At 30.0% G+C, this 26,041-nt stretch overlaps 5 protein-coding genes across 8 annotated transcripts in view; 2 read left to right on the top strand and 3 right to left on the bottom strand.

Moving 5' to 3' along the window:
• Positions 1 to 997: 997 nt before the first annotated feature.
• On the top strand, positions 998 to 4,186 carry RpL18A (ribosomal protein L18A). Its single transcript, XM_014420989.3, has 4 exons — positions 998 to 1,146; positions 1,562 to 1,741; positions 3,354 to 3,530; positions 3,986 to 4,186. The coding sequence occupies exons 1-4, from the start codon at positions 1,129 to 1,131 to the stop codon at positions 4,142 to 4,144; spliced, it is 534 nt and encodes a 177-aa protein (XP_014276475.1). The 5' UTR covers positions 998 to 1,128; the 3' UTR covers positions 4,145 to 4,186.
• A 2,396-nt stretch (positions 4,187 to 6,582) lies between these two features.
• On the bottom strand, positions 6,583 to 8,119 carry mad2 (mitotic arrest deficient 2). The gene is made up of 4 exons (XM_014420933.2): positions 7,958 to 8,119; positions 7,719 to 7,865; positions 7,158 to 7,394; positions 6,583 to 7,087 (listed from the first exon to the last, which is right to left on the bottom strand). Exons 1-4 carry the CDS (start codon positions 8,031 to 8,033, stop codon positions 6,924 to 6,926), a joined length of 624 nt encoding a protein of 207 aa, XP_014276419.1. The 5' UTR covers positions 8,034 to 8,119; the 3' UTR covers positions 6,583 to 6,923.
• Positions 8,120 to 10,346: 2,227 nt separating this feature from the next.
• Positions 10,347 to 15,975, bottom strand: LOC106680942 (putative ATPase N2B). 2 transcript variants are annotated; one of them, XM_014420983.3, is made up of 7 exons: positions 15,414 to 15,974; positions 13,867 to 14,052; positions 13,219 to 13,460; positions 12,976 to 13,147; positions 11,889 to 12,029; positions 10,766 to 10,888; positions 10,347 to 10,692 (listed from the first exon to the last, which is right to left on the bottom strand). In XM_014420983.3, exons 1-7 carry the CDS (start codon positions 15,807 to 15,809, stop codon positions 10,570 to 10,572), a joined length of 1,383 nt encoding a protein of 460 aa, XP_014276469.1. In that variant the 5' UTR covers positions 15,810 to 15,974; the 3' UTR covers positions 10,347 to 10,569. The 2 variants fall into 2 exon arrangements, with proteins under 2 accessions (XP_014276469.1, XP_066902446.1); XM_067046345.1 differs by lacking the exon at positions 13,867 to 14,052 and having other exon boundaries at positions 15,414 to 15,975.
• A 193-nt stretch (positions 15,976 to 16,168) lies between these two features.
• TfIIEalpha (transcription factor IIEalpha) lies at positions 16,169 to 22,510 on the bottom strand. Its single transcript, XM_014420984.2, has 6 exons — positions 22,105 to 22,510; positions 21,893 to 22,021; positions 19,441 to 19,667; positions 18,540 to 18,741; positions 17,525 to 17,744; positions 16,169 to 16,410 (listed from the first exon to the last, which is right to left on the bottom strand). The coding sequence occupies exons 1-6, from the start codon at positions 22,396 to 22,398 to the stop codon at positions 16,238 to 16,240; spliced, it is 1,245 nt and encodes a 414-aa protein (XP_014276470.1). The 5' UTR covers positions 22,399 to 22,510; the 3' UTR covers positions 16,169 to 16,237.
• A 2,417-nt stretch (positions 22,511 to 24,927) lies between these two features.
• The window catches only part of LOC106680916 (uncharacterized protein PF3D7_1120600), a 34,240-nt gene continuing 33,126 nt past the window's right edge, over positions 24,928 to 26,041 (top strand). For all 3 annotated transcript variants that reach the window (XM_024360670.2, XM_024360485.2, XM_014420942.3), the window contains exons 1-2: positions 24,928 to 25,177; positions 25,324 to 25,394. In XM_024360670.2, coding sequence (XP_024216438.1) covers positions 25,124 to 25,177; positions 25,324 to 25,394 — 125 coding nt within the window. In that variant the 5' untranslated portion in view covers positions 24,928 to 25,123. The remainder of the gene's footprint in view (positions 25,178 to 25,323; positions 25,395 to 26,041) is intronic.

The following is a 26,041-nucleotide window of genomic DNA, read 5'->3' as shown; positions in this document are numbered from 1 at the left end:
AAATATGAAAGAATTTGATATTTAACTTATGTATTTTATTCTTGTTTTCCTGTTCCTATAATCGTTTTGAATATAGTCAGATTTTACTTACACCTATCAATAAATAAAGCCGATTTCCATCCTCAATAATGAAGAAATAGCTGTTTTGAAACATATAAGATAGTTTCATCCTAACATTGGGCGATAAGTAAAAGAACAATAGGTGCAAATGATACAAAAGACACTAAAACAGTAAAATACATTAAAAACAAAAAGAGTAGTATATATACATAAAAATACTATAAATACTTATACATTAAAAAAGAAACAGTAAAACTATGGTAATTTTATATTTAATTGTTTAGGCCGTAGTCTACTTAAATGCTGACAAGAACAACAAAAGCCATAATCAGACCGGGAAAAATGGTGAAACTTTTTGAAGTGTTATACCTCAGCTCACTAAAATACCATTAAAATGAAGATTTAGAGACATTCTCTTATCCTATGAGATGTGAAAATTCAAGTTCTAAGACCTCATGTTTCCGAAAAGCTGCACTTGTTTAGTTGGAACTCTTTTGCTTTGCGGAGCAGAACGCTATCGCGTTCTTTGATGCAGATAATTGATTGCCATGGTCTTTAAAAATTTGGTATTTTATTTTCAAATTCAGGCAATAAAGTAATCATTTTTTTTTTTAGCTAGAAGTTATGATTTTCGACATTCCAAATTCCATCCTTAACCACAGTATGTAGCGTACTCCCCCCCCCTCTTTTTATATTAAAACTGAAATTTTATGTAGAATATCATACAATTTGAAGCAAGTTATTAATCTTTATTTGATTTAGAATTTTTTTGACATATTAATCTTCAGTTTATTATTTATAACAGTTAAATATTATTTTTAATTAATATATAATTAGTAGTGAAAATATTTTCAAATTAAACATTTAAATTATTCATAAAAAATAAAATTAAATATTTTATACTCGCTAGTTACTGTAGGAGGAATATTTAATATTAAATTTTAAACTTACAAAATAAAAATATTTAATTGTACTATGTATACGTATCTTCCATTTGTAGTGGTGCACTGTTCCTACGAATTGGAACTCTCGTGATCTGGTGGTTGTAAGAAGTTAATCCTGTGAAAAATGAAAGCCAAAGGAGAGGTTTGTAACTTTTATTTATCCATTATGATAAAAGCTGCTATATATTTATAATTCTTCTGATTTTTACAACGATACAAACATTTATACTTTTTCAAATACTACACATAAACAACCAAGGTTATGTCACGTGCTTACCAAATTTGAAGATCGGAAAGTTGATTCCTAATTTATTTATATTAGAACTATTACATTTTGCTTTAGTTATGATTTGTTCACTAAATTTATGAATTATTTTACTGCATAAAGTTGGCTTTTATGAAAGTGCTATTGATTTAAATGTTATCCTGCTGTCTTTAGTTAAAGCTTCTAAAATTCATTATTAAAATTTTTATTCATTGCTTTTTTTTCAATTTATACCTAGCTCTTCTTATATTTGTTACTAAAGATTTTACTCAATCCCATTGTTCTGTTTCAGCTCAAGGAATTTGAAGTGATTGGGAGGAAACTTCCAACAGAAAAAGAAACCAATTTACCTCTTTACAAAATGAGGATATTTGCTCCTGATGGCATTGTTGCAAAATCTAGATTTTGGTACTTCCTTAGACAGTTAAAGAAATTCAAAAAAAGCACTGGAGAAATTGTTTCATTGAAGCAGGTATTACACAAATGTTGGTTATTATTTAATTAAAATATTGGTATTTATAAGGTTTATAGGTTTACTGCTTCACATTTGTTTGGTCTGGTTAGCTGGTCAGCCGAAATAACATTGTATGTGGACTGCTGAGTTTGTCTGATATCCGAGAATACCACCAGTTCTCATGTTATCTCTTTTTTTTTTTACCTCCTGAGCAAGTTTCAGTATATCTTATAATAATTTGTGTAATTTACGTGATCTCTGCTGATCTGCCACTCAGATGTAACAAATCCTATGCTGAGCATGCCTAAATTACACTGCTGAGTGGACAGCGGTGTTGATACCACACATTGCTTTTCCATTTTTTTTAATGTCGTAATAAATTACAAAATAAAATGCTGAATCTGTTGTTTTAAATTTTTTTTATTTTAAATTTTATAAGGCTATGGTGAAATAAAAATAGTTTTTAACATATAGGATCTTGTATAGTGGTTCTATTTTTATGAATACTTTTTATATTAGTGTTTTTCATTAATCTTAACTTTTAATAAGAATAATAATTAAAACCACTGCAACCCATGAAGGATCTGTGATTCAGTACATTGTAAGGAAGTACTATTTTGAAACAATGGTTTTTCAGGGACTGATTTGTTCAAGATCACAGCTTAATTGTCAAGTTTTTTCCATAATCAAGAGTACTAACTTTTTATTTTGTTACTATTTCTATGTTATACATATAGTGATATTTATCCATGGCATAGTCCTAATCATCATATGTATTTTGTCAGTACAAGTTCCATGTCCTAGTGGATGCTGCAATCGGGGCACAGATTTCTTCCACTATTGTGACACATCACATTTGCTTTGTTATTCTCATGTTTGCTGGATTAGGTGCTGTATACTTGAAAAAATAACTGGCATGCAGGGTGCGTTGGGGTTTGCTCATGCCACTGCTCCAAAAAATTAACAATTTTTTTATTCTTTTATAAATTAGCTACAATGTTAAGGGGTTTCCTATTAATTATTATTGGGAACAATTTTTACTTGTCCTCGGCATCTGTCCAGTAGGTTCTCCTGGTCCGCACACGTCTGGGTATCTCCTGTAATGTGTATTATGCCAGGTGGTATAAAATATGTTTTTATCAGTAAAGAATTTATCTTTACTGACTAGTAATAAATAATTAAAAGAGGACAAATTATATAAAATTAATTAAGCTATAAGCTAGTTTTTGCCTGGCTCTGATTTTAATGAGTCATTTCTTTCCAAAAATCATACAAATTATATGATTTAAACTAACTTTCAGTGAGTTTTAACCACCTTCCATTATTGTTTTTCTTTGATTAACATAATGATGTTTAAAGAGTAAACATGCTTCCATGGGTATGAAGTTGCTATAATTTGTGAAAATATAAAAATTCTCCAAATTAACTGCTATCTACTTTCACTTCAGTATAACTATGAAGGATGCAACTTTCTTAGTGCTCAATGGAAGATTTGAGGTTACTATCACTCTTAAACATCAATGTGATATGCTGTAATAATTATTAAATTATTTTTTTTATTTATTATATTTGAACATAGTTGTATTATTTGCAATGTTGAATGTATTTATTTTTCATTCTTGTTTACTAGATTCCTGAAAAATCTCCTACAAAGATTAAGAACTTTGGAATCTGGCTTCGTTATGACTCAAGGTCTGGTACACACAACATGTACCGTGAATACAGGGACTTAACTGTTGGAGGAGCTGTAACTCAGTGCTACAGAGACATGGGAGCAAGACATAGAGCTCGAGCTCATTCTATTCAGGTAAATCCTATAATTTATTTGTGCTATGTTCCTACCACTGTTGTTTGATCAAACATAATGTAATTTAAATTTGACTGTTCATCATCATCACTATTCTCATTATTACAGTCAAAGTAGTATCCAAATTTGTTATGATACATTTTACCGTCTTCATAATCCCTTTGATGTAATATAAACGCTCATGATTGGTTGCTTAAGGTTGATCTAAGCTAATTACTGTAATTTGTTTCTACTATTAAGAAAAATCTTCCATGTGCCCAACTGAGGAATCCCCATGTAAAGGTTAATCAAGGAATTTTAAAACTAGACTATACAAACAATGAGAATAAATTGTATTTACAAATTATTCCCCAGGAGTTATAAATCATATTTATGTCACATATTAAAGTTTAAATTTTAACATTGAGAGCTACTTTACATTATTCTTTTTTTACCGTATTGATTATTATTTTCAGATAATCAAAGTAGAAATCGTGAAAGCTGCCAACTGCAGGAGACCCTTAGTGAAGCAGTTCCATGATTCCAAAATCAAGTTCCCACTTCCAAAACGAATCCAACACAAGAATCAACTTCCTTTGTTTTCGACAAGGAAACCCAGGACATATTTCTTATAATTTCTGTCTACTGAGTTTTTAATAAAAATAAGATAATCTGTTCATATTTTATAAATTCCTTGTTTTTGCTCCTTTCATTCTCTCCAGAGCCTGGCTGTGGCAGGTAATTGTGAAAGCTATGTAGTACAAAAGTGATGTAAATCAAAACTGAAGTTCTTAGACATTCAATACTTAAGTGGAAGTTTTGTAAAGTTTATGGCAAGTAATAATAGCCTTCTTTGTTAAAACTAGTCAGTCTCAAGCATATCTAACTATTTAGCATTTGAGGTAGGTGAATCCACTCAGTAAATAATATTTATTTATTTTTTTATAAAAATAAAATAGTAAAAAAAAGAATACCTTTCATCACTTATGTTCATTCATTCTGTTATCAATCACATCTTCACTTAAGGGTTGGGTGACCATCCTGTCAACCAACAAAAATCAGGTAGGTACTGTATTGGGATATGTTATGGTTCTGGTGGTGGAGCCTATATGCTGATATCACTTTCTAGAACTTTGTCAAGAAATAGTATATTCTTACCAAGATCCTTCATGGGTTGTAGTGGTATAGGTCCCTACTTTTTGAATCCTTTGTTTATACTACCTACCCTTAGGAAGTAGTTGACTTTAATTTTTCATATTCTCAAGCAATATATTGGAAGTACAGTCCATAATAATTAATTTTTAAGAGGTTTTGTCCTCTTACTATTTTCTTATTTTTTTCCTACAACAATCCAGTATAACTTAAACAAAACTAATGTTTTGCAGCATCCTTTTTAGTTGATATTTTGGCAATACATCATATTAATAATTTTGGTTCCTTCCCCTCTACCAAAGGCAGGAAGAAGTTTGGATTTCATGCTGAAAATGAAGAGGAATCAAACATTTTCCTCTACATTTTACGTTCTAGACATCAAGAAACAAAAATTCTGGATCTAGTCCACTTGCAGACAAATTTGTGTATAAGCATAATCAATTTGAACCATTAATTGAATTTTGATAAACTTTTTAGCTATTATGCGGGTTAGCAGTGTGTTTGTTGATGTTTTCTGATTCTGTCCACTAGTTTTTCTTGTACATATATAAATGTATTTTCCTTGGCACACCTATACCACCTAGCTCGTTCAACTTGGAGGAAAATTGGGGAGTTAGTATGAAAATATATACTATATATATACCAGTATAATTCTGTCAAATTCCATCCTCTTAATTTGTTTCACCACACAAAAGTATTTTTCATTTATCTTAGTATCTTCAGGCTAATATTTAAAACATGGTTTCTCCCATAGATTTTATTGGCAGAGAACAAATAAAATTAATATTATGATAGAATTAAAAATATTGTCTGCAGCCTTAACGCATCTCAGCTTTTATCCCCGAGTGGATCTAGGAGTATATTATGTTGAAAGCCTACTACTTAATAATTCTTAAAAGATAAGAATCTGCTTAATTATTCTGACAATACTTTGAGTAATCAGCAAAATTAACTATTGGCAATTTTTTAAATGAACTATGTATTAAAACCTAACCTTAATTGTTTCTTGTTTTTAATTTTGAATACTTCATGCTCCTAATTGTTATTAATGGAAGAGTCTATGCATAGTTCTGAAATAAATTGGATATATACCACATCATCCTGGACTACATAATTACTGTAATCCAATTTCTACCAACATAACTTGACCACTCTTAAAATAGTACAATGACTCAATAACTATAAAATAATTAAAAGAGAGAAATTACCTCATGAATTTTATTGTAATCTTTATTTATGCCAGCTAATGCTAACTTAAATTATATCAGAGTGATCGAGTTATCACCTTGCTAAGATACAAGAATCTCAAAAATATCATTCTATAGTTCCACATGTTATGAACTATATCCCCTAATTAAAAAAGTTCTTAACCATTAATATATAATTAACACTAGATCCTGATATTCTTAATTAGCTAATGTTATTTCGCTTCAATGATCAAGCATAAAGCAACCTTAATGAATTATAAGGACTATCATAATCTATTGAATTTTCAATAAATTTCACGTCTTTTAATAAAAAAGGAGAGTAGGCTGTTTAGCTATGTGTGATACATTTCTGAATAAATATGTATGTATAAATATAAAAAATATATACTGGGTCTCTTTAACTGTGGTCCACAGGTAACCATTGACAAATGAGCATCACCAATTTGGCCTACTATAGTATATTTCTAAAATTTAACTTGTGCAAACCATAGAAAATAATAAATAATCAGATATTTTTATTCAAAGAATAATTAATTAACAATATCTGACATAAATAGTGAAACTAAACTTTTTATAATTTTAGTAATGATATGAGATTTATCCTAGAAACTTACGACAAACTATTGGGACTAACTGAAGGAGTCAGTGTGGTTCTTAGCCTGAAAAGTTAGGACACCTCAGGTCTATAATAATCATACTCGAGAAAAGAAGTATCAATTTATGCAACATAAACATTATATTTACAGCATGGAAAGAAATTTAAACAATTATTTCAACCCAAACAATAAAAAAATTAACGGCAACAACAATTACATCATAGATCTCTAATGATAATACAATGATTCTTTCGATTCATAATTTAAAAATTAACAATTCAATTTGTAATACTTAATACATATCATAAAAGTTGAATTTACATCTTACAATTAATCAGTATCACTGAAATTTAGTCACATAATACAACTAATTTCAAATGCAAATTAAAACTTTAAAATTAGGACAAATCAATAACTCTGAATGAGCTGTATAATACTTCAATCATCACTCACTAATTTCATTCAGCTTTGTAACAAACAACTGTATCCATCTTGTGTAGTGATGTAGAGAATGACCGTAACTGAAGCTCCTGAGAATTTGCAATAAAGCAGGGTCCTGTTTCACCCCACATTTCTGGTACATCAATGTCGGGTAATGTATAAATCAGGAGGTCAAATGAGCCTAAAAATAGTAAAAATCATAGAACTACATAGCTGAAAAAAAAGTTGTTAATACAGGATTGATAACTTACATGGGCCTTCCAGTAATGGTAAAAAACTAACAGTCGAACATATTTGCCTAAGTACATTCTGTATTTCATTTTGTATAATTTTAATATCCTTGTTACCCAGGACTTCTTCCCCAGAGCCTTTTTCACCTTTAGACTTCTCATATTGTAATTTAAAATCCCATCTTTCTAGGACCTCTTTGTTTGTTATATTGGTAATTACAAGAGAAAGTTTTTGTATTTTTTCCATGAGTAGCCATTCTATTTAATAATAGAACAAATTAAACATTATCTACTTAACAAAAAGACTGGCGTTTGATAAAATGAGCATGAGTGACCATTATTACAAAAATAAGATGTTTATCCCTTATTGACAAGATAACTTTTCATTATCATAAAAACAACTTAAATCTATATTTAATGTACTCATTTAAGACAAACTTAATGTTTGTAATAATGAGAAAAAAACAGAATTTTCAGTTCAAAATTATTACTTAGGCCCTTCTGATCAACACCAGTGATTATGAAAACAGATAGAACACAATTGATAACACAGAATTAACTCTGACAAGCTGCATAGATTACCTTTGATTTGACTCAAGACAGATTCTAAAAATGAATTAATCTTATCATCAGTTGAAACAAGTATCGTTAAACCAAAATGTTCTTCGTTTTTAAAACTTTCTGGAGGGTAAATGCCTCTTTGGTATAAAATACTGTTAATCCCGTACTCTGAAACAAAATTAAATATTTAGCAATTTAAGAGACAGGAGAGTTCTTTAATGTTAAACATTCTTTCCCAAATAGTTAAAGGATTCACTTACTTAAATAGTCAACAACCAATTTGGCTGAACCCTTTAACGTAATAGCATTGCGTGTTTGTTGAGTTGACTCCGACATTTTTCACTCCAGTTCAACACTTTTCAAAACAAATTCCTGGCCGGTAAAAGCCCGGGAGAAGAAGGGCACCGAGATACATAAAATGCCATCCATAGTAGCTATAGAAGAAACAATGAACCATACATTGATTGTTTTTGGAAGATGGTTTGGGTGGCGGTCAGGAAAGGTACAAAAATAATATAGGAACTATTTATTTATTATTATTTTATTTATGATCGTATTAGCATATTATTATCCTGAATAAAAAGAAAATATTCATAACTAATATTAGAAATCTCGGTTTATTTATTTAAATAAATAAATAATTTTTGAACCTTTCTTGACCACCACCCGAACTATCTTCCTACAATCAATTACATACGGACTACTAATAATCTTTCAAAATGAACCATATACATATATTTGTTTTAATTCTTTAAGAAAGTAAAAGCACAGGACACCATCTTCATGATTGTGTTTAACAATTATAAATGAAAAAATAATTTATGACGATTACGAGATTAAATATTGGCTAAGAAATCTTCTTTAAATTATAAAATTCAGTGAAAGATAACTTATTTAAAGTTGTTCACTACCTAGTACCTTGCTGTAAAACCTTTACTTCCAATAACTACCTGTGTTTTGTACAATTGGAAGAAATTATTGGGATCATTGAACTAAATTCCATCTCACTAAAACTCTTGAGAAACTTTTCCTGAAGGAATGGGATACACTTATCATCAATTTCCTTCTTTTTCCTATTTATCTTCCTTGTTTTAGCAAAGTCATTGGTTGAAGTTTAGTTTACGAGAGTTGGGCCGCTTATAATCCAAGAGTAGCTGCTGCTCATGGCCTTTTATGAACGCCCAACACTAATGTTTTTCACCCACTTTTAAAAACCATTCCGATGTACTTTATTAATACCTTATTTATTGGTACAATCAGCAATTACCATCTAATAATATAATCAGAATTGAATCAAGACTACTAGCATATTAGACAGCTGTTGGACATAAGGCCAGCGTTCTAGAGAAACGTTCCAGTGACAGAAGATGAATGTTAAACCTTGATACCTCCTCAGATTACAAACATTACTGTGGTAGTGTTCTTGGGGAGTACAACAAAGGCTTTAACCCTTCTCAGAATCAAAGTGTCAATGCCATCTAGTACATCAGGTTGCAGCATTGTAAGAGAAAAATTCTGGAGATAAAAGATAAGACTCCGAAACTGATGTTTTGAGACTGTTTAGCTTTTGGTTGGTCTGAGGCAAGTTAGGTTTTTGAGGTTTGTTGACACAATTAACAATGGAAAAAGCTCTTTTTAAAATATTATTATGGCCAACATTGTCAGAAGCATAAATTGAAAACAAGTAGAAAAACTACTTTAAAATAACTTTTCTTATTATTTTTTATAAAATATTGAAGATTCTAGCATTGATGTGTTTTCATTGAAAAGGTCTGAATTCTATATGAGACATTTTTGCCTAATTTATGATCAGACCATTCTCCATAATTAGGGGCACAATGGAATGGATGATAAAAGGCTGGCAGAAGGATATACATTTTAATATCACCTTTCCATATTAGAATTTTTCACTCTTGTCAATATGGTTTAAGTACCTTCAGCATTATGTCATTAATTGTTTTAATCTTTATACTTCAATTTGATTAAGAAGAGCTAACACATGTATGGTAAATAGAAATATAAAAAAAGGTTATATTGATGAGTAGGTAATTGACCATGGATGAGGAGATGATTGGGTAAAAATTAAAAGTTTTTACTAATCTGCGTTCTACACTGACTGCACCCCCAGTCCTATTCTCCTCTTATAAAAGTAGGTACATACTAAAATACTTTTGTACTTTAATTAGTAGAATTGAAGGATATGTGGGAATCAGTTTTGGAATTGCAGGTTACATGCCTTTTTTTAGTATGAGTAGTTGCAACTAGAATAGTTAAGTGTTTGTTGTTCCAGCCTGGAACTGGTGGTACTGGTTGGGATGGAAAAGGAATTTCTCAAAAACTCTTGAGTAATATTGTAGAACCAATTTATTATTACTAGTTTTAATGATCAAATATAATTCTTTCAAAAATTATTCTCTTATATTTCATAATTTCCTATCCTAATAATTTATTTTAAAAAAGTATTAGTTAAATTCAATAATTTTCTAGTAAAACTAAATGGTTCAGATACTACTTAAGAGATTATTAGTAACTGTGTTCTATTAATAGAATCATTGATTCCAAGATTCCGAATTCATCATCAGTTCCCATATTATAGAAAATGCAACTGAAGGTGGGGAATTTTATGAAATAATTTACACATAACAGAAATCATTTCAAAAATATATATTTGTCTAATCAACTAAAACAGGTCACAATAAAACTCAACCATATAGTGTACTGACATACATTTTTTTTCAAATGAATGTAATCACAAAATTAATAAAAGTTTTATACTATAAGTTAACGTTATTACAACCAAAAAGTCAGAGTTCATTTTTTTTCTTTTAGTTCAATACAATTACCTTTGAAAACAAAATAATTAATAAATATTTTATCTCCTCTTATTCCATTGCTGCCAATAATCTTGAGTCTGCATTTCAGAAAGACGAGATATAGTTCTATCAAATGCAAATATTTCTTCATCACCTGTGAAGATACTCGAAGAAGCGTTTTCCTAGAAAAAAATAAAACAAAAAATTAGAACCAATCAGACCATTAGTCTTACAAGATTACTTTGTTCCACTTACAGATCCTTTAACAATATTAAGGTCATCCATCAAAACACGTTTTTCATCTTCGTCGTCATCATGTTTTGAATCTTTCAAAAATAATTCATCATGTGGTTTTTCTGCAGAGATCACAACCCTTACCTACAAATATAAAAATATTTTTATCACTAGCCACATAAAATGGATGGATCAAATAAATACAGTTAAACAACAATTTTAAAATCTTATATTTTTATTTTAAGTAATAATAATAAAGGATTTATTGCAAATTATTTAACTTATTACACCAACAGGAACTGCTAATATATACATCTATAAAACCTCATCAAAATTTCTTATTAGCAATATTGATTGTAATTATATGCTGTCATTGAATTCACATTATCTTTTAAATAAAACATGGCATTACTGAAAGGATTTAAGGAACCTATGAATCTACTACTAAATTACAACAATAAAGGACAACCTGTTCAACCAACTAAACAAAAAACTGGCTTGGAATGCCAATAATCATAAAATCTGTTAACCAATTCATAACTTAAACATGATATACTGACTGATGCGGCAAACAGTCATAACTTATGTGGAATCACTGTGGCATTAGATTCATGTAATGAAATGATATGATTTTATTCTATCTTTGCAACACATGTTTAGTCAATGCGACAAAAAATCATCCTCTTCACCTGTGAAATGTACAGAAGCTGAAAAATGATAAAGTATACATTTTTGGAGCCCCTTTCAGAAAAAAAAGGAACTCAATGGACTGATAACAGATAATTTTATTAATCTATCTTGATTACAAACAGTTCATTAAGTCAATCCCAACTTCATATATAAAAATTCCTCTTCAATGCATATAATAGAAAACAAAACTAATTCATCCTTAAAATTCTATGAAATTGAAATAAACTTTCAGATCATTTCCTTTTTTCTTAAGATGTCTGCACTTAATTCAAAACGGAAAGCAAGAATAAACTACTAAAAAAATGAAAACAAATATCATGTATAGTCAAATAAGTTAAGATTTTTAAAAGTATATAAACTAAAATCTCTACTGACTTAGTTCCTTTTAGAAATGAACTAATAATTCATATACAAATAATACTACATAACAGTTTAGTGATTAAAATATACATACCTTGTTGTCATAAAAGGTATCTATAAGAGTAATAAATCTCCTTGTTTCAGATCTCAGCTTTAAGCTAAGTTCAGGTACATCTCTTATTAATACTGTGTGAAATGCTTGCGATAACTGCAAATAATCACTTGCACCTAAAGGCTGCAAAATGAAAAAGAAAACAATTATCAGAAACTACATGTGACAGTATAAATCTGATCAATTTTAAAATTATTTAATTATTGAGCATGAAGGTGCAAACAAAAACAGAAAAGGCCACTAAAATTCCATAATAATAAATCAATTGTATATAATTTTTTTACTGTACCCTCAATGAATGAAAGAAACAGTCTAAATGAGAACATTTCTTGTTTTGTATGAGGAGAAGAAGGTCAGGATGCTAGTGAAATAAGTAAACTCATTTACGTATCATTACTGACCGCACTCTCGACCATCTTCCCCTCATACTGAATCTACGGTCCAGATAATTAATAATTATTAAACATCTCATTAATTCTTGTTCTGATTTTTGACCATTTAAAGCTAAAAAAGAATGGTGCATGCATGTTCAACTCAGCCAACCAGTAGCTAGATTTGGAGATAAAATACAGAATAAAAAAAAAAAGATAAAGAAAAAGGAGAATTAACCTTAATACACAGGAAAATTTCAGTTTCAAGAAAGATATAAAACAACCGTGTAAATGGCTTTAATAAAGAATTTTTTGATAGCATTTGAGACATGATTATAGGGAACAGAGGAAAAATTATCCAAGTCCATTTTTTCTAATCTTTTGATGAAATGCACGGAGCCCTTGCATTACAAAAGAAAGATATGTAATATTGTAGAAGAGATTGAGCTAGGCTACTTTATTTTATTAAACGAAACAGAAAGTGAACATGTAATTCTGATCATTTTACCCGTGTTACCACGAACTATTTTCAAGCAAGAATAAATGTCTAATAAACATGGAGTAATGGACATAGATAACAAGTTGTAAAACGATTATTTCAGGCCTGTTATTTATCATTTATATTTATTAATTATTATATTTTAACAAGTCATCTCACTGTTGAATAAGAAATATACCACACATCGATCAAGACTTACCCGAGCACATAGTTCATCAAATGTAGAATCTATAACTTGTCCACAAGTTTTATTGAAGGTAACATTACGACCCATGATATTCAAAGTTCTTGGACGAATAATATCATTCTCCATAGAACATAACATTTTAAATATTTTGTCCATTTCCTCATTTGTTGTTTCTTCTGTTATTCTATAAAACCATACATGAAAAATATGTATAATTCTTTCTGCAATCTATGTTTAATTAATACGATTACTTACACAAAATATATCTTAACCTGTCCTTTTGTAGCCTTAGTTCTATAGTCAATACCAGATTCTAATGAAATTACACGGCAATAATTTTTAAGCACTTGAATAAATGGCACGAAATTTGATCTTTGTAGGCCATTCTTGTAAAGATCATCAGGTGGACGATTGCTAGTAGCTATAACAACAACTCCATAAGAAAAGAGAGCAGTGAAAAGTCTTTTCAAAATCATAGCATCAGCAATATCGGTAACCTAAAATAAATAGGAGCAGACCAATATTTATTTCAAATTACAAATTAGCAAGGCATAAAACATACCTTCATGTGCAGAAAATATACAAAATTAAGCACATAAATATAAAATATATATATATAAAATATATAAAATATAAATCTATATAATTTATTTACTTTATTTTTCAAACTATCTATTTAAAGTATTTATGAGAAAGAATTATTTATATATTAGTTAACTTGTACCATAAATTCACATATGTATTAAAAGAAAGTTTCTGTATATCATAATAATTCCTGATCTATTTATGATGCTTCAATAAAAGTGTACAATTAATCGTTGTGAGGAAAAAAGATAATAACAAATCATTATACACTAATGGAGGGAGTACTATTATTTAGTAATAACAGAGATAAATTGGTACCTGAAACTCATCAAAACATATCAGCCATGACTCATTACTGATATCTGCAGCTATTGGAGAAATAACATCAACTACCTGAGGTTTATTAGAATCTCTATCTCTTGTGATTGTCTTTTTATAATCATGAATCCGGGCATGAACATCCAGCATAAAAGAATGAAAATGAACTCTTTTCTTCTTCTGAATCTGATTAAAAAGGAGAATACATTTTTTTTTGTGTGTGTGTTTTAACATGACTATAACTGTGGAATATTTATTCAGAAAAATATGCAAAATAAAAAAAATAAAATTAAGAGAATATATTTATTTCAGGTTATTTAACATATTTATTTAGAATACCATTTTTTTATGAAGATTTTAATATCCAAGAATTTTTTTTTTTATTCACACTTTCATACTTCCAAACCATATATTTATTATATCATGTCTTGGAAAAATTTATCAATTAATAAAAACTGATATCTAATTAAAAATTATCTTCCTAAAATGTAAATGTTGACGTTGTATAATTTAATATCTTATATCTTTTAGGAAGATAATTTTTAAAATAAATATTGTTGTTTGACAATGAACAAATTAGTCTAAAACATCACAAAGAAATAATAAATAAATGGTGTAAAAGTAGGTATATGTACATGTTTTTAAAGACTTCCTATGGAATATAATATAAACATAATTTTGTAATCACCCTAAATATAAAGTAAAATATAATAACAAAGTAATAAATTGTTTTGTTATTCATACACCAAATTGAAATATAACTATTTATTTAATCATAAAATACACAATTAAAACATAAAATACACAATAAATAAACCATACTGTATATTATAGACCAAAGTGGTACACAATTAGGAGCTAGTTCACTACTGTCACTCTAGTATAGAGGGTGTACCAGTACTCCCTTAAGGCAGGAGGGTCCATCATGATGGTAATGGTAATAGGAAGTTATCGCAGCAACTATGGTCATGGAACCTAACTTTACTGTCATACTATCGGAATATGTTTGACAGTTGGTAGTCTAATCAGTTAATAAGATAGTTTTTGCACACATGAGACTGTCACAAGTGTGATAATCACTGTCACCGAGGAATCATCACTTTCTACACAATGAGAAAATGGTCTAACATTATCGTCACATCTATAACCTGACACTAAAATGTGATTCGTATTTTGACACGCAAAATTTAGGACTAAACTCAAATAAAAGCACTAATAATAGTTTAAGATATGACCTACAATGGAACGTGTGCATAAGTGAATATATACACAGCCGCCATGTTGGAGTAACACATGTGTACATTTACCTATAATTATTTAAATTTTTATACATATGAATCTTAAAACTATTCAGTAAATCATATACTATAATAAATTATAATTATTGAAATTACCATATAAAATAACACTTAATGATACAATAAATAATTTTAGTCAATCATAAACCAAATTATTACTTCTACTAACTATATTGTTAAAATTTTATTAATATAAGGATACGTTAGCTATAGGTAAAAATAAGCAATAAAATAATATTTTGAACATACCTTACAGCAGCCATAAAATAGATCCATTAGCATAGTTTTTCCACCCCCGACAGCCCCATATAAATAAATTCCCTTGGGTGAGTTGATGGCATTGCTTTGATGGAATAATTTAGCAAAAAATCCTACTTTAGCTGGGGAATAGTTCTGGATATCTAAATAAACCTTCTCAAGTTCTTGAACAATAATTTTTTGATGGGGATCTTCTCTTAATTCACCTTTTGTTATCAATGTTTCAAGAGCTTGGATTGGACTCAGTGAGGGTTGAACAGCACTGTTTAGATGCTTCAATACTTGAACTGAAAATTTTTCTTTAAACAAATGATAAAAGCTGGGACTAGTAGAAACTTTAAGGAACTTTTGATTTGTAGAAAATATTAAATAAGTTAATGGTAACATAATAGATCTTAGGGCAATTGTTATTTTGTCATTAAACAAGGAAAATATCACATATTAAAAACTGAAATAAAAGAAGTTTTATATAATTTAAGAACCATCTCACAAGAATAACAGGCAATCCACCCAAAAGGATCTGTCAGAAATTTTATTTGGAAGGTAATATAAGGTTACAATGGTGACCTACTTCAGCCTGATATAGGTCTCTCACTCTCACTTTGTACACACACAAAAAAATAAGTTTATGTAAGGAATTAATTATGATAAATGAATACTAATTAATATATCACTTTCTTAATTTTTTTACTTAATTACCAAGTTTTTTTAATAGGGTTCAGTATTAAAACAATGTATAAATGAAGTACTCTTTCCAAAATTATTTAATGAAATATTTACAAAGATAATAAAAAAATATTTAAATTTAAAAAAAATCAATCGTACATATGAGAATAATACTCTTGATAAATCTGTATATAAGTTTCCTTTTCTTGGGGAGTCATTTCAGCTATTAAAGTATCATCCACTTCTGTGATAGGTATAGACTTTTCTCCAACTTTAATTACAGGTACCAATTCTTCATCGTCTGAATCCATCATTTCAGCAACTGAAACAAGGAAAAATAACATTGGTAATTGAAAGTAACATACTTGATGTCTAACGGATACATATATGTATATAAAAATTCTTTTTTTTTTTATTAATTATTTCACGATCTAAACTTATAATTTAATTAATTAATTACTTTATTAATAAATTGATAAAGTAAATTTTCCCTTACATCTTGGAATACATTTTTATAAAACTCCTCCAACTCAATTAATGCATAATTTCACCACATTAGGGGATAGAGATTTATTAACATTTCATTAATGGTTTTTTCCATGTGGAGAGTTTGCTTTATGATATACTATAATATAATTATAAGTAGCGGGGCAGAACACTAGCCCAAGTCACTTATGTTACAATGCTAAGAAACAGATGCATAAGGAATTTAGTCAGGGCAATAAAGGAGAATAAACAGAAGATGTAGAAGAAGTAGACAAAAATGCGGGGGAAGACCCCACAAAACAGTCATGGGTGAATGAAAAACTTCAAGCCGCCTGCTTGTCCCCTTTGAGCGCTTCAAAGCTTCTAAACCTAGAAGAAATGCCACACATGAAGAACTTAAACTTGTAAAAGAATTCTTGTCTTGGTAAAAAAGATCTTTCCAACAGGTGGAAGAAGCCAAAGGAAAAAGAGCCAACAAGGTCCTCATTACCATTCATCAGTGCCTTTTAGCAGTAGGTTTCCAGCTTGCAGATCATAAAACTTAGGTGGTACGAATCACTAGCAGGAAAGTGAGAAAGATAATAAGTCTGATCTTTGAGGAGTTTGGTATACACTCTTAGACATCCATTGAATACCTCGGTCTGCAGATAGATGTTAGACTTTGATTTGAAGAATGTCAGCACATAGTCAGCATCTGAGCGGAGACATGACAGTCTTGTGGGTTGGGAGGCATAAACTTTGTCTCTCTCCAATTTGTTTTAATGAAATTTAATACTAAGTAAGTTTGTAAGTTATTTCTGATATTAACCCCGACCAATCATCTCCTTCTTGATATACCATTCAGCCAACCACCAATACAATATAATACATATAATAAAATATGCTAATTTTTGTTAGAATATAAAAAAATTATAATAATTAAAAAATACAACAATTTTTTTTATAATTACCATCAGGTGAGGTTGGTGACTCATCACGAGACTGTTCACCATCGCTAGAATCTGAGGGATCAGGTAGTGCTGCTTTGACTGCAGCTGCAGTAAGGGCAGTTCCATCTCCACCTCTTTTTTCATGAGCAAGAAGAACAGACATTATATCATCACTGTTCTTAGGATTGCTTGTAGTTGTAGCTTTTTCTACTTCTGCACTAGCTCCAACTAAAGCCTCAGTCTAAAAATTAAAAAAGCAATTGAGGTTTTTTAAAAAATTTTTTACAAAATTAGTGAAAGTACTAAATCATAATCTGCACCATACACTAGCTCAGAGGTTCCCTAAGTGGGATCTGTGGCACCCTGTGGTGCCCCAAGTGTATGTAGGCCAAGGGTTTTGCAATTTATCAAAACATTACAAAATAAAACAATATAAGTATTTTTTCTTTTTTACTTTCCACTGGTTTTTTCTTATTTTCCTCCATACTTGACCGTTCTAAGGATAATTTTGGCAAAATTTTTTATTTTTCTATCTCAACAAGGATGCCGAAAAATTGTTTTAGTCCTAAAAAGGGTGCTGTGGTGAAATAAGTTTTGGAACTGCTTTACTATCTAATAATGCAAGTTTAAGAACAACCCAAAGGAAAATTTTAAAACTGAACAATATCTGAAGTTAAAGTTTTGAGGCAAGAACTGTGATGTTCTTCGCATTTTTTTCTAAAAAAATTATTTGTTATTATTTAGTAAAAATTACTTGAGTGTATGGAGTGACCTCAAGTCCAATATTTCCTTATTCTATTTTAAGAGATAATAGTAATTAAGTAAATTCAGATTTCACACAAATAAATCAAAATAAAATTATTTATATACTCTTCATACACCATATATAATGGTTATTTCAAGATTTTCAACTATAATATAGTTCGCTTTCTTTATCCCGAGAAAATAATGGTACTTTCCATAACAGAATATTAAATAAGGCCAAAATATGGTTAAAAATCAATACAGTAAATTCTGTTTAAATATCAATACTCACTTGAGGATCCTCGTGAGTTATAACTGTGCTTTCCACCATCCATACAGGTTGATCTTTTCTAACTGCGTTATCAGGTTGGACATCCTTTTCACCAATGGTAACATCAACCCTTGTTTCCTCCACAACGAATCCCTGACTTCTAGTTGCTTCTCCAGACCACAACTCAGATTTGTTACCAATTCCAAAGCGTTTTGTATCAAGCCTGAAAAATTATTTTATTAAGTATTAAAATAACACAATTTAAGAATTATTCAGAATTAATTTAAAAATTATTCAGTTTGATTTAAAATTATTATTTTAATATATAATAAATAATCTCAGAAACAAAAGAAATATGAGGCATGTAGATGGAAAATGGAATAAATCTAACTTTGAATATTTTTAAAATGCTGACTGCTTAATATAAGATATTTCAAAGGTTTTTTACTAGCCATATTAAAAAAGTTGGTCCCAAATGTGTTTATATTAGGTCTAAAATCACAACAAACCAATTGACTGCTTGTCGTTCATTGGCTCTGAGTTTATAAGCATTCAGGCCATTCCTGAACCCCTGACTCTTTATGGGTTCTGGCAATACAGATTTAATTTAGTATATATAATCTTGCAGTTTGTAGGCTAAGATTCGCTTAGTGCGTACACACCTTAACACTAACCTTCCTAAACATTGTTGAATAGATTCATTATATAGATACTTTATTAAAATTAGATTTAGTTTTAAAGATATTAAGCAAACACCACCTTAAAGAGGATGCTGAACAGTGTGAAATACATTAAAAATATTAAAATGACAAAAAATGGATTTATCCCATTTTGCATTTTCATGCCTGAATTGCTAAATTAAAATAAATTACATTTTATAGTATAATTATTGATCAAGTTGGTCAACAAAGTAGAAACTGACCCTCGTATAGTATTAATGTCCACAGGTTCTGGTTCTAGAACTTCAGGAGCAAGACGAATACCTTCGACTTGCCTTAACAATTCATACAAAGGTTCCAATTGTGAATTGAACCTTGCCAGCTGCATACGAGAATCTTTTTTTGGTAAGGCACTTAAATCCTCTTCAACAATTTCCCTACAGTAAGTACATCTGAACTCACCAGTCATTGGGTCAAACAACTGATCTGCCTGTCACAAATAAAATGTAAATATCTCAATAAATTAGCTAAATTGTGAACATAAGTGGAAAACAAGAATATATGAATTTGAAAATAATATGATTCATAACTAACCCATAAAACTTTAAGTTATACCAGAGGATTATAATACTACTCATTTCAAAATTACCAAATAGATGACCTCCTTGTCCTAAATCCCGATAACATTCCTGATATTTTTCTGCCTTTAATTCTTACCATCCATGCATCAATTTTACAGTAGAACTTGAAAATAATCACTACCTTCCTTTCCTTGACTTCCTCATCATAAGAAACCCAAACACCATATCCACTGACTGGTACATTAAACCAACTAATTCAGGTAGACTTTTAAACAACCACTCCCAGCATCCTTACCATCAAAATATTAATGTAGCTAAGAACCTTATTCACTGTTGCCTTTCTCTCTGATTCCCATTTCCATGAAACCAACATACACCGCATTAAACAAATACTCTTAACGAATATCTCCCCCCCACCCACATCATTCATAAACTTATAAATAATTACAAAAATTGTCTTACCACTACATGCAGTTCTTCACAACCTCTCTCTATTCCCTTATACAGATCAGTACCCTACATCCTTTTTCTTACACATAACACCCAAAAATTCTTATGTTCCACTATACCTAACCTTTGTATTGCTTTCAGATCTTGTAACAAACTATCCAATATCTACTGATATTTTAAGGACCCTATCCATCTTTTACATCAATCACATGAGTATACTGCATCCCTTTCTCCACTCCAAATTGTAATTCCCCTTACATTGGTGAAACCAAAAACCTTTTAAAAGACCACATCACACAACACAAATATTCTGTCTCCTCACATAATTATTCTACATCAAAACTTTCAGAACATTCTTTATCTTTAAACCATTCCTTTGATTTTGGCAGAACTTCTATACTTGCCACAGCCTGGAATCATGACAAAAGGTCCATCTCGGATAGCTTTTAGATCCTACTAGAACCTTCTTCCATCAATTTAAAAACCAACAAACAGAACTTTTTGTTAACATATTCCAAAATACTTAATTTATTAAAACAGTAGTACTATTAATTTAATTTTCCCTATATGTTTTAAATTATTTGTTATCACCTTTTATATCTTTTATTTTTCAAATTTCTTATTTTTACTCTTTTAAGCAACTTGTAACGTATTTTTGACCTTCCAGTAACTTCATCATCTCTTCTAATATACTTTCTTAACTCAAAATGCAACTGCACACACCACCGCACTCTCCACCTCTTCTAAGCAGGTTCATCGATTAAGTTTTATTCTCTTTTTCCTCATCTTTCATTTACACTCGTCTCCTCCTTAATTCTTTTTTTTTTTCCATAACTTTGATTTAAATTATTATTGAATTAAAATATTCATATTTCATTGTTTCTTTTGCATTATATAAATCTATAATTTTCCTTCCTTGATTCTCATTAGTAGTTATCTTGTTATTTGTTCTTAGCTCTAAAGAAGGCTAGAAATTCTGGTCAAAATTTTGGCACTAATAAGTAAATTTTTACGTTTTTTACTTTTAAGTAAATTATTTTTTTCTCTGTGTGAGGCAAATAAAAACAGGAAGGAGTTGTGTTAACTATAGCAACAGAAGTTTCGAACTTCAAGAATCTGCAGGGTGGTCAAAATATATTAGACACTAACATGTCCAATGGTAACGCAGGTAAGTGGCCGGAAACCTACGTCAATATATTATTCATAATATTAAGTTATGGAATTTTCATCATGATTAAATAACAGAAGTGTTATTGGCAAATAATTGCCAGGATGCTAATAGATGTGGTTCTTATAAATATATACTGGTTAGAACAACACCATGCTATTATCAGCAACTGGAGTGAGGAGGAGGGTCCTAGAGAGAACTGTTAATATTTAATTCCATAATGTTTCTGAGCCATAGATCTTAGTATTCACAACAAGAGGGCCATCACAAGATAAAAAAATTTAACATACTCCTACTTCCTAGACTAGTTCTCTCTAACATCAGTACCAATAGCAGTCAATATATTTGGATATAAGGAATGTTTTAATGGGAAAATCAAATGAATTTCGAGTAAGATAAATAAAAAAAAAAAAAAAGGAAAAACAATTTATACATCATTTTTCCCCTAGTTAATCACATTTAAAGATATATTTAAAAACAAGAACCTCTCTTTAAAAACACTTAATATATTTTCACCTCTAGATCTGTAAATGTTTTGGAACATTTAGGGCATTTAAAACTAGCTCTGCTCGTCGCATCCCTTTCCTCTGTCTCCATTCTTTTTCTCATTAAGTCCAGTTTGTACTTCACTACATTAACAAAAGTCTAAAATGCAAAGAAAAAATTAATTTGAAAATATCAAATTATAGTTTAGAGTAAAGAACACAAATAATTAAAAGAGCACATACCTTATAATTTATAAAGTAGTAATTTACTTTTTGTGCTTTACCATCTTCCCCTGTTTCCATCTTCAATCGAACTTGAAGAAACTTGTCATTCTTTAGTGTTGATATTCGTGCACGCAGCATTTTTTTCTCAAATTTTAACAATTCACACAAATCATCTTCCTTCATGCAAGGATTTCTAACCAACATGTCAATAATTAAGGTGTCTTCAATTGAATAAAAGCCCCTAACAACAAGTCTAGCTAACTGTTTTAAACTGCTAGGCACTTCAGTAACAAGTACCTGTTCTTCACCCATTTTACAGTAATTTACATTTTAAAAAGCAAAGAATGGTAAACAACACTAATCATGCCAACCAAAAGCGTGACATTTTGTAACCTTCTTCTGTTTAACCTCCATCAAAACAAAACTATTGTTTTGATGGAGGTTATTATGATTCGGAGAAAACATGTTATAAATTTCTAGCTATTCCTTTTTCAGTCTAATGAGTCAAACATGGAAATGATGTACTAATCATGTAGAATCCTTTGTTCCTTTTTATTCCGAACGTAAAAGCACGTTAGAAGAATAAAATTGTGATACCGATCGGCAGAAAAATCTAATATGAAGTTCCTACAGTAGGTCTATCTATTTATAAGAAACTTTTTTTTTTTTTGGTCAAGTCCTCCATTAAGGACCTATACAGCCCAAGAGTGGAAATGTCAAGGTTTATTTCTTGGGGCCGCCGCGAACTAAATATTGACCAACCCAGGTGGGAATCGAACCCACAACCTTCTGAACCAAGCGCTCTGAGACCCTCGCCCTAGCCCGCTATCAGAAACTTCCCACTCCAGCAAACTCAGAACGACACTCGTAATTCCTTGATCTCCGCCAATCCTGAGAAAACTTCCTACTTCCTGCATACATTCAAATACTTATATTCATGCTTGTATATGTGCTGAAAAGACTACATTATGTGTAATTTATATGATAGTTGGTTGTAGTTTATATGATAGTTGGTAGTCTATCATATACATATACTCCAAGAAGTATTAGTGTTCATGTCTTCTTGGATGTGCCTCCCGTCAGATAGGTAAATCGAAACTAGATTAAAAGTTGCACAATCGAACCTGACATATCTTGTAGCGAAATCATATGGTAAGACATTATAGAATGGAAACAATGAAGGACCAATAAAGTAATTTGCTGGTATAGTTCTATTCCATACCCTTCCAGTACCGGTATATCTTTTTAAATGAAAAGGCATTCCTTATTTCCACATATTTTTATTTTTATTAGTGAAACAATGCTTTCATTTAACATACAGATTAGGTGACAGAATGTTAAATCATTTTTACGTCTCTGTAAGATTGTAATTTAAAAAAAAAAATGCAAGCATGAGATTATGTGAGTTTTGTAATCTGTGCTGCAAGTCCTTCGTTCATATTGTGCGTTTCACATTATTCTTCCACTTAAATGCCGAAATAATGGCCAAGCTAACTTTCTGTTTATTATGAGTCAAAAGAGGCATTGCACAAGATCCTTACTGTTCGATATCTCGTTTACAAGTCATCATCAATCCAAATAGTAGTTATTTAATCTACACACTGTTATTCCGAATAGCTTTCATCATTCTAAAGCCAGGATGTTTTGAATCTTGAAGACCCCTATACCATCAGTCCAACTTACGCTTTCTTGTAAATGAGATATTGAACATTAGGTATCTTGTGCAATGTCTCTTTCGGTTCGTAATAAACCAAAAGGTTGTTGATAGTAATAAAGTGAAACGTACGGTATTAACGAAACACTCAGAGCATCCCCTGCACTTCAAATTTTGAAACATTGAATTTCAAAATTTTCTCGGTAATCGTTTAACCCACGTAAGGGACCCTAAAGAGCTTCATAATTTAAGTAAGTCACTTCAATCTGGCTTTTGAATGATAACTATCATTTCAACTGACTGTCGGATATTTAGATAACATAGGGGTCCCTCATTATTTATATACCACTTACTGCTAAAACACATATTTGTAATGTCTAATCTTGTTATCATAATTATTCATCATCTACATTACCTTGTAGACCTCCCTTCATCTTCCTACAAATCTGGGCCAAACAGTCTAACGAATTTGATTGTGAGCAGGAACGATGTTGTTCTAAACATAAAAAACGCGAACTCAGCTTACATTCTATTACGTTATAGTATAGGGGCTAATTTTAACTTCGTTTGACTGTGGTCGACCATTTTATCCGTAAGTATCTAGAAGGGTTACTTACTTAATGTTTTGAGCTTTCTAACTGTCTCGGTGATATCAAACAAAGTATAACATTAAAATAAACTTAAACTTGACGTTATCTCTTTTTCAGATATGTAGTCATCAGAGATAGGAAAAAAAGCACAGTGGTAGTCCCATTTATCGCACTTGTCCCCCCCCCCCTCCAATACAATTAGATATATAAAACACCAAGGATATAAATAGAATAAATTATTTTCTTAACTGTTTCTTTTGAAGACTTTTAAACCATATTTAAGTTATTTTAGAGCTATTAATTGAATATCAATCTATTAAAATTTCTAGTACATATGTACAAGCAATTTCATGAATTTTGTGTGTCCTTGGCGGTTAAAAATGTTAAGGAATGAAATTTTAAATTATTTTCGAGCTCAGATTGCTTTTTACAATGTTATTTAGGAATAATATAGTATTCCAAAGGAATTATTTAACAATCCCTGGAATAAAAAAAATGTAATGCTGCTAATAATAATCGGATCAATACTGTTATCAGGCAATACTTGGCGCCTTGTCTATTTTCTTGAATTGTGATATTTACATATTATAAGTAATAGATTTATGATCATTTATGATTAGTATAATAATGTTCAATCATTAGTTAGAAATGCGTTAAGAAATTATTAAATTTATTACTCTACGATAGCATACGAGTTTATTGCTTTTGTTCTGGGTTGTTTTGGTTAAGTGCTTGAGGTTTCAATTTCTTAAAGGAAATGGTCAAGTAAATAAAAAGTAGCTGTCGTGGTCTAATGGAGCAAATTAACGAATGTTTTAAGTGTATTGAGTTGAAGAAATCATTACAGGTATTTAATATGCTATAAGTTTCGCTAAGTGTAGGATGTTTACCGGCGTTATTGCACGTGTCTTTGAAAATAATATGAGTGTCAATGTGTGACAGTGATGACAAATAAGAATTTCTTTTATGTTTTAATTGATGTGGTTATTTTAGGTTGAAAAGAAGAAAGTTTCTCAAAAGAATCGCTTGATAACGCTTCTGAGGGAGTTGGTGAGGAGTTATGAGTGAGTACTCAGTTCAAAAGTAGTTTTACTCTGTATGATGACATTGGATCTATGATAGTTGTATTTTCCTGTTTTAATTCTTTATTGATACTATGAATTTAATTATTAAATATTGTGATTGTACTTTAGTTGAGGATTTCAGAATAATGAAACATGGAAGTGTTATTTATTTGAAGGTTTCTTTTAAAGGAGGGAAGTAGGGTGTGTAATGTTTTTTATTCATTGGATGTTTGCTTTATTAGTACTTGTTTTCTTTCCAATCCTTTATCAATTACTTGCCCATTTTCTTTTTTGCTCTGTCTAATTCTTTTTATGATTTAAATTTTTGATGAATTCATTTGGTACGCAACAAATGGTAGTATTGAGTGTTTCACACTTTTGTATGTTGATTTGTTATTCCATTTTGAATGAGTGATGCTGTGAATAATATGACTGTTTTAGTTTATAGTCTCGTTGAGTTGGAGGTAAAAGTGATTGACTCACAATTGTGAAAGGATGAGGTTTTTTGTTACTTACTGGTGCCTGAATCAAATCTATAATCCGGAAAGACAAAGTAGTGATTATCAATAATTATTAGTTAGTTATTCATAAATAACTATACAATTAATGATTTCACAATTTCATCAATCAATTTTATCCAAACTGAT

This window comes from Halyomorpha halys, unplaced genomic scaffold (assembly GCF_000696795.3).
Source record: "Halyomorpha halys isolate HHAL.00 unplaced genomic scaffold, Hhal_1.1 Scaffold299.1, whole genome shotgun sequence".
Taxonomy (NCBI): domain Eukaryota; kingdom Metazoa; phylum Arthropoda; class Insecta; order Hemiptera; family Pentatomidae; genus Halyomorpha; species Halyomorpha halys.
This window is presented reverse-complemented; position numbering and strand designations above follow the sequence as displayed.